Source organism: Portunus trituberculatus, chromosome 44 (genome assembly GCF_017591435.1).
Source record: "Portunus trituberculatus isolate SZX2019 chromosome 44, ASM1759143v1, whole genome shotgun sequence".
Lineage (NCBI taxonomy): Eukaryota > Metazoa > Arthropoda > Malacostraca > Decapoda > Portunidae > Portunus > Portunus trituberculatus.
The window spans coordinates 15,109,498-15,119,058 of record NC_059298.1 but is presented as its reverse complement, the minus strand read 5'-3'; the positions used below and the strand labels follow the sequence as shown (position 1 = coordinate 15,119,058).

Here is a 9,561-nt window from a genome sequence, read left to right as displayed (position 1 = left end):
TACTTGTGTGTGGAGAAGTAACATCAGCCTTCCCCACCAGGCCAAAGTCACCACCAAATAGCCCCAACACCGAGATGGCCACCTTCCCTGAGGAGGCAGCTATGCTTAGGGGGGTGTACATCAACTACTACAACAAGGTGCGTCAGTGGCCCCACCACCACACCCGACTCCTGGACTTGCTGATTATTTCCTTCTTTTGTGTTTTCATGTGCTTTATTTGCATCAGTCAGTGTTCATCTTGGGATTGACTATTTCTTTTGGGTGTTCATGTGCTGTATGTGCAGCATTTGCCCCACCAGCAGTCCTCAACTCCTGGGCTGCCTGCATATTTATTATTTATTTATTTATTTATTTATTTATTTATATATTTTTTTTTTTGGGGGTGGAGGTGTTTATATGCTGTATTAACTTTTCCAAAGACACAGTTAATACCAACACTGATCATTATTGCTATGGGTGAGTGAGAAGAGATGCACTTCATATACCAATAAGTAATTTTGCCCTACCCTATTTTTTATGCTTGCTGAGAGGCCTTAAGTAGAAATTCAGTTTCTAAGTAGTTTGTGGCACTGCACTGCAAAATTGGCATTCATTGACTGTAATTATCCAAATTTTCAGTTTCACTGCAGTCCATTTGAATGAGTTGTCTTTGTTTATTTTCATCATGATGTTTTACCAGGAAAATATTATGGTTAATTTGGGGTTTACAAAACAAAAATATAAAAGAAATGAAAAATATAACAATGAAAGTAAATGATATTTAGTAGACATTTATGGATGAAGTCATTTTTTATCTCCCTTTCGGAAGCTTACCTGTTCCTCTTTTCCCCAGCAGGAGGGAGACTTCATACGGGTAGAGAAGAACACAGAGACAGACTGGATCTGGGATAGTCGACCTGACCAGACTCCTCCCAAGTGAGTCCAGCCATGTGTTGTTTGTTCCAACTCACCATGTGTAGGGTTGTGGTGAACAGAGGGTGTGTAGTGAAGGAAATTAGGACAGGTTGTAATAACACCCAGAGAGCATTGATGAAAAGAGTGTAGTGATAGAAATTACACTACCTTCTCTCTCTCTCTCTCTCTCTCTCTCTCTCTCTCTCTCTCTCTCTCTCTCTCTCTCTCTCTCTCTCATTAAATACTGCAAAATTCATGAAGCTACATAAGCTTTATCATTGAGTAAGTTGACTTCTTTGTGGGAACATTAGTGTTGTGTTCTCTTTCCTGTTTGCGGTGAGTATTTTGCTGTAGGCATCCAGAAGCACTCCTTCCATGGTCATCCTTAATAGGAAGTCTCAAGTAGAACAGATATCAAACATAATGAAACTCTCATCACTTTTATACAGCAAGGATGAATCAATTCCTTTGGAAGGAAACAACTGTGACTTTTTTCTTTAATATTTTAGTACAGCTTCTCAACTATTCCATGTCGAATGTTGAATAGTGGTTTTATTCCCAAAACTTACCTGATGGTTGTGTAATTATAGTGAGACAAACTAGCAGATGGCCAGAGAGAGGAGAGAGATGGACCTCTTATAGTATTTCAGATAGACATCCAAGTTGTGTTTGTGTACTATGTATGATTATAATGGTATTCAATTGGTTTCAGTTATTCTATATGATGATTATAATTTCCATAGAATATAGCATAGTAGACAACTGACATCAGCTTTTGCCAGATTACCAAATAATCTGAACATAAAATAACTAAATTAAGATTTCCTTCATGAAAATTTGTGATCACTTAAACAATATGTTAAGTTTAGTTCAGGTACTTCTTTCATAGTCGTCACTATGCATCTGTTAACACCCCACAGGGAATGGCGGTTCAGTCATCCTCGCAAGGGAGTGAGCCGCGGGGCAAGCATCCGCCGCGTCATGGTGGGCAACTCCTCCCTGTTCTCCCGGGATGTCCTCTATACTCTCCTCATCACCAATGTGCTCTCCCTCCTCATTGGCACTGGAATTGGGTAGGTTGATACCCTCTGATAATTTCTTTTGCTTTATTTTTGCTCCATGCAGGGATGTGGAGGTAGACATTTAATAAGGTGAAAAGTAATGTAGCCTGCAAATTTCCTCTGAACCAACTTCATTAAACTGTATTACAATGATGTTTTTAAATGTATGGAAATGGTATATGTCATAGATATTTTCATTCTACTGCAATGCTTTTTATATTTAATTAATGCATAGATTATTAACTTATTAATCATATGTGAATTTATGTAATCCAAATGCTAGTAAACAAATGTAAGTTTTCTTATTACTGTCATCTGATGTGTTGAGCCACTTTAAATTCATGCTGTGTATCTATATGAAATTAAAGTGGGTGCCATGCTGTGGAAATAAAGCTAGTAGGAAGAGGAAATTCCCTCTTCCATTATTTTGCCCATTTTTATCATCTGACACATTGAATGAAGTACTTGCTTTAAAATATTACACTGAGTGCATGACTAATAATTATTATGTTATACTGCAGCTGAGTATGTAAAAGAACTACAAAGTAAAATTTGTTGTCATCTTCAATTCATGGACTCAGTTCAGATGAATCTTAATTGTTCAATAATGTGTGATGTCAAAACATCCTGTAACTTTTAACGTTTATTTATCATTGAGAAGTTGTTGTTAATTTTCTTTTTTTAATTGACTATTCTTAGATTTTTATTTAAGCTTTAGGAAAATAAATCAGGAAGACTGTATGATACATAGATGTATCATCTCTTTGCAGAATCTGGTTGGTGAAGCGGTCAGGTAGTGAAGGAATCATTACCTTACCCCTCAACTGATTGTTTCCAGTGACCTCCCATCAGCTCATCCCTCTGGGTCTTGAATATGGATCACTAGTAGCCCTTGCTTGTGATTAGCTACATTGTTTAGCCTCTCTCTTCAACACAAGAGGTTCATAGTGTTACCTGAGATTTACAAGGTCATATATATATCTTTATGTTACTTATAAAAATAATGGATTTTATACATTTCCCTTTCAGACTTTCTGTGGTCTGAATGATCTATTGGCTATTCAAATTTTACACTTGACCTTTTCTCATGAAATGAATTTTCTCTTAGGAATAGAAGTTCTGTGTTAGATAGAGAATGAAAGATAATCCAGGATGTGCATCACAGTGACTTCAGACCTTCTCATTATGGTCACATAATGTGATGCGGGTACGTAATATTTCTTCCCTTAACTCTTAATAGAACATGATGAGCTGTTTGGTAATTGGAAAACAATAGAAAAACTGAGTTTAACCTGTCTAAAGGTTATAAGATGAGCTCATCTTTTAGTAGAGCAGATTTCCACCTTTCTCTCTCTCCCCCCTTCACTGTCTGACAGTCTTTCAGGGTCAACTTCCCCAGCACCAAAATTGTACTCATTATTTTCTTGCATTATGCTGGAAGGCAAACATACAAAATCAAATGTTAACAAAATTTATTGTTTGGGAAGATGGGGTAGTTATCTAGTCAGGAGATGGAATTGAGAAAGTGTGCTTAATTTTCTGCACTTATTCTGATGAATATCTCACTTGAAAAAAATGTGTTGAGTAATGTGTTCAGCAGACTTTTGTTACTGTTGCCATTCCTTCATCCACTAAAACCAGTTTTAGTTTGTTCAATGGATAGCCTTCCTTTGTTTTAAAATGTCTAGCAATAGTTTGGTTTTACGTACTTCGTTGCTACAGGTATCATAGTGACTGATCTTGGTGGATGATGTTCATGATGAAATACAGTTTGATCAAGTCTCCAGGACACATCTCAGATGTCTTTCATATATTACGTTTGAAACACCTCAATGACCTTTTTTCTTAATATGTATTGATTTTTGGAGGTTGAGGAACAAGAACCACTAATGTTCCTAATGTGGATGAAGGTCAGTAAATGATTGATCATCTCATACCATGCTCCTGAGTTGGGGAGCAAAGTTATGCATATGTTTGTTGCATTATATCTTTCTTGGAATGTAGTTGTAGACAAAGGAAAGGTAAGCCTGTATCAAGCCAGCAATTGCTCCTCTACAGTCATGCACACAAGTCCATGCATGCGCAAACACACACACACACACACACACACACACACACACACACACACACACACACACACACTCAGAGCATGGCTAAGTGTTTAATGAAAGAGCCCATGTGGTGGTTGGCCCTGCAAGCCACTCATCGCTTTGTGACTTGTCACATAGATGGGGAAACCTTGAGACAATATTTTATGTTACATTTATCACATTTCTTACCAGGAAGCTATACTAGCTTTCTTAATAAACCCCTCAACTTTCTGTATGTAAGAGGAATCTAAAATGTTAGGTAAGGTAGTGGACTGTCAGGAACAGATAGCTGTGAGGCTATCTGCAGCAGCAGAAGCCTCTGGCCTCTGTTGCCTTGACCGTGGAGTAGCCAGCTGAATCTGTTTACATGGAGACACCTAGTAGTGTCACTGTGGATAGGATATAAGGGTTTAGGAATTTGTATTAAATGGAACAAATTTTTATTACTGTAACTGATTGTCTTTCTGAAGCCCTGGTTAGATCCAGATCCTTCTGGCTCGTGCTGTCATTTTTTAAAGTGCTTTCTTTTTTATTCTCTGTGATATAAACTATTCTAAAAGTAAAAAAAAAAAAGTCTTTGCATATTTACACTGGAAGTTGGCCACATGTATTATCTCATGTCTGTCTGTATGAGTGAGTTATATATATAAATATATTATTGGGGCCTCCTGTCTTCTCTAACACTGCTTGGTCTGCTCTCATGGCACTTTATTTTTTTTTTTTTATTTTTTATTTTTTTTTTTTTTTTATTATTTTTTTTTATTTATAAAAAAATTGGAATGTACTCAGTGCCTGTCCCAAAAATCAACAATTCAAAGGCAGAGTTGGACAAGACAGCAACCAGCTTTCTAGTTTTGTATTGCCGTCAGAAAACTTCAAAATACATACAAAAAATACCAAGTGATTTTTTTCTATTTTTCCCATTTCAATTGATCTACCTCTTGAGTGACTTCTGAAACAGGTGCTGCTGCTGCTGCTGTGTGTGTGTGTGTGTGTGTGTGTGTGTGTGTGTGTGTGTGTGTGTGTGTGTGTGTGTGTATTTACCTAGTTGTATTGTACAGGATTTGAGCGAGGCTCATAGTGTCCTGTCTCCATATCTCCATTTATATAGTTTTCCTTTAAAGTTATGCACACTATGCATTCCATTTTTCCACCATTCTGTATGGAAAACTATTTTCCAATATCCTTCACACACTGCCTTATCCTGATCTTTTGATGTCCTCTTGTTCTTCCATCTTCTTCCATCAACAGCACCAGATCTTCTTTGTCTATTTTTTCGATATCATTTACTATCTTATACATTGTTATTAGGTCCCCTGTTCTCTTCTATCTTGTAAGGTTAGCAGTTCCATTTCCTTCAGTCGTTCTTCATATGTGAGGTCCTTTAATTCCAGCACCATCTTAGTAGCAATCTTCTGTATTCTTTCCAATTTTCTTATATCCTTTTTAGAGCTTGGAGACCATACCACTGCTGCATATTCCAGCCTTGGGTGTATCATGCTTGTGATGATTTTTTTTCATATCTTTATCCATGTAATGATATGCCACTCTTATATTAGTCAACATCTTATATGATAGTTCAAATATCTTGCTTATGTGTTTATCAGGGCTCAGATTTTCTTGTCTGATCACTCCAAGATCTTTTTCCTCTTTAGTCTTCATTATTTGATCCTCCCCCATCAAATAGTTCCATGCTGGTCTTCTCTTACTCTTTCCTAGTTCCATTATGTGGCATTTCTTGGCATTAAACTCCTATTTCCACTTCTTGCTCCATTCATAGATCTTGTTTAAATCTTCCTGCAACAGCAGACAGTCCTCTCTGGTTTTAATAACTCTTAGCAACTTTGCATCATCAGCGAATAGATTTATATAACTTTATCCCAATGTGAATGTTGTGTGTGTGTGTGTGTGTGTGTGTGTGTATGAAATGTTAAAAGTGTTTAGTGGATTGACCTGTACATTGTCACTTCTCTGTTACATGAGCCTTGAGAGTAGTCAACCCATTGCCCTATTACCTTATACGAGTTTTTCATATCACACAATGTTAAAAGGAGTGAGGATCTCATCTTACTAATTTCTATTTTCTTTCCCTCTTTGTTGTATTACCATGGTCATCAGGTACAGACTTCTATTGACAATACCTTCCCAACTTGCCACAGCTTCCTGTCACTTACCAGAGCCCCTCACTTGTTTCTGGATCCGAGTCACAATGACAGGCAAGCATCTCCGTGCTCTAACTTCCCCTGAAATTATCTTTGGGGGAAGATATTTATCAAACCAGTGATATTATTGTTGATGATAGTGATGCTGATCCTGATTATGTATTTTATCAGCAAATGGGGGAGGAATATGAGGCAGAATACTTTGGTGTGTTCCCACCATACACTCCTGTCTCCCACTGCTGGACCATCACGTGTCATGCTCTGAATTGTTGCACGATGTTGCACAATTTCTCTGGCTACTGGCTGTAAACTAGGGAGATTTTCTACATTTACTTAATAAAAATAATATCTGTACATAAGATGTTCAATATGTCACCAGCAAATATACAAGCACCATTTCTTTTCATTATCTTTTCCACTGACAGTCATTACAATTTCCTCCTTTCAATCCAATTACCCATAGCTTTATGAGAATTACTTTTACTTAGTACATGAATACAGACAATGTAACACAGCACTGAATATAGTTATACTTTTTACATATCCACACAACATACTTTACTCATCGTAACTTCCTCATCAAGGAGTCTCATAAGCAATAATCCCAACTTTCTCTTGATAACCATATACAAGAATTACTTTCATTCATACACAAATACAAACCAGCATGACACACCACTGAATATGTTACCATTTACAGACCTTACTTCATTCACAAATATAAACAACCTAACATACCACTGAATATATAATGACAATTCTTGATATATCCACACCACAATTCCACTCACGTAACTCTCTCATTAGTGAGTCCCTTATGGAAAATATGTACAGAGACGTACATGATTTCTCTACTCATAATACGTAATGGACATATCAACGTCTTATTGACCCAAAGTACACACACATAATTTATATCCTCATATTAACCCTTTCAGAACTGGGAAGCATTTTTACTATAAGTTTTGGGTGTGATTAAACAGTTTTATTGACACTAGGAAGGGTCTATGGAGGTTGGAAGCTTAATGGCCACAGTCTTCACTATTTTAATCCCCCACCTGAATTTCTGAAGGTGTATAAAATCACCAAATAGTAACCAGAATGAATATGGAAACACGTCATGGTACTGAAGGGGTTAAAAAATACCTAAAACTCCTATCATTATCCCTCCTCCATTCTAATGTATCTAAAACTCCTATCATTATTTCTCTTTCATTCTAATTTATCTCAAAGATTGCATTGTAACTTATAAATTCCACTTACAGTACTTTTATATAATGTACGCCCAACTCGTCTCCACCACTGTTGCCTCCGTACAGGCTCAGGACCGCTCAGAAACACTCTTCCTCTCTGATTCCTCTCTTGCGTCTTTCTGCCACCATTCCTCTCCAAACTTTCCTTTAGACACCTCAGGGTGGTGTGTCTTGACCTACAACAAACAACACACCCATCAAAGGTACTGTCCACCAATCGTGTAAAATCTCACAAGTGCAGTACTAACAACATGTAAAGGACATCAACAACACATAACTGTTGTCCTGTCCCAGGATGTTTACATGATACCCTTGGCCTGGGTCATTAAAATTGTTTGCTTTTGACCCTCCTAATCCCTGTTTATGGGTCAATACCTGAGTTTATGACAACACTGGCATACTGGCTAACTATCATATAACAATGTTTTCTTCATTTCTTGTTTATTCTTATATTACATTGTGATGTAGGTATCCCACACATGCCTCTACTTCATCTTCCCCTTCCGCTCAGCACAAGGAAAAAAAGAAGGGAGTCATGGGGCACACAGGCAAACATGGACTGTCCTCTGTTGCCTACCCTCCACAAAATACTACTTTGCTGGGATAGGGGGAGGTTACCAGCTGCAACTGACCCAGTAATGCCTGCTATTATATGGGACTAGATAAATAAGGGCAAATAATGAGCCACAAGTTTGCAATTTTGACGAGTCAAGCCTCGCTCCAAATCCACATATCGAGCAACAACACTGAGTAAGCCATAATTAAAGCTCCAGCAGGGCATTTAAAAATGGCAACATTTATTTTAAAGAGAAAAATGTTTATTATCTATGCTGCATTCCTATGGACTCTAAAATACTTTATAACTGTATAAACTATTTAAGAGTTCCTAGGAATGCAGCAGATCATTTTTTTTTCACTTTAAAATGAAATTAAATTATTCTAAAAAAACATCTTTTCAACTGATACATTACTTTCATGTCAATATTCTTCTCCAAATACTATTTTGGATTGTCTGTTAACTTAAGTCTAAGAGGAAAGTCTTTTAGTTTACAAATTTTCAGTTTTTATATAGATCCTATATCAAAAAATCAGAAAAAATTATTTCAAATATTTTTGTCTGATTATTTAAATATGTTCTTTACTTACAAAAGACCCTTACTCTGCAGAATTCTAAACAAGAGGTAGCAAAGATATGACATAAATATGAATCACAAATGTAAGTGTCACAGAAAAATATGGCAATCACAGGCTCAGAGCAATGCCCTCCCACCTTCAGGTAGGCCTCATCACCCCTTACAATGGGCCAGGTTCAAGTAGAGGAAGCTTTACCCACTGGCATCCAAGTAAACAGAATAGTCATGCTGCCCATCCCCTTTGGCCACACCCACATCTGAGATCTTCAGCAGCACCTCCAGGTTCTTCCAGGAATACTCTAGGTATTCCTTGGACTGCTGGAAGGCAAGCAGCTTCCATTATTATAAATGGTTTCAAGACACTGATCTTTAAACTTTGGACAACCACTTTGATAATATTCACTCACCAAAGAAATTTTTATTACTATTGTCATTAGACACTCATTCATAAATTCTGGATAACCCTTTTGACTACTTTCACCTTTAAATTCTAGATAACTCTTGACTACACTGAGCTATTATCAAATTTTGATAACCACTTTGATTACATTCTTAGGAGACTGGCACTTTCTAGGGGACTTTCTTTTTTTGTTACCCAAACTCAAATTTCCTCACATAAAAAGAAAGAAAAGTCTTTTCACATTCACGAGCAAAACGATATTCATCGTTGTGACCAAATATAACAAATCAAAATTTTAACTGACACAGCTAGTTATGGAAAAGTAGAATTATTCTTGTTATATTTTCTCATTTTTTTCCTTTCTCCTTATGTTATACTGACTGATATTAGATAGAATACAACAATAACAACAACAACAGTATAGCATGAATATATATCTAGCCATAGTAAAATGATCAAGGTTCAGTTTCTGTATTTTGGTTATTACTAGTTGACCCATTGTCTTAGGTGTGTTCCAGCAAATCCTTTCCATTCTTTTGCCTTTTCACACATTTCTCTATCTCCTCCC

The 9,561-nt window shown here is 36.8% G+C and overlaps 1 protein-coding gene across 2 annotated transcripts in view; it reads left to right on the top strand.

The window, feature by feature from the left end:
* The window catches only part of LOC123519043 (BCL2/adenovirus E1B 19 kDa protein-interacting protein 3-like), a 58,179-nt gene extending 53,234 nt beyond the window's left edge, over window positions 1-4,945 (top strand). Inside the window, exons 3-6 of one of the 2 annotated variants that reach the window (XM_045280185.1) lie at window positions 41-137; window positions 836-915; window positions 1,815-1,967; window positions 2,726-4,945. In XM_045280185.1, coding sequence (XP_045136120.1) covers window positions 41-137; window positions 836-915; window positions 1,815-1,967; window positions 2,726-2,783 — 388 coding nt within the window. In that variant the 3' untranslated portion in view covers window positions 2,784-4,945. Of the gene's footprint in view, window positions 1-40; window positions 138-832; window positions 916-1,814; window positions 1,968-2,725 lie in introns of both variants that reach the window. The other variant, XM_045280184.1, reaches the window with a different exon arrangement.
* The last annotated feature ends 4,616 nt before the right edge of the window (window positions 4,946-9,561 follow it).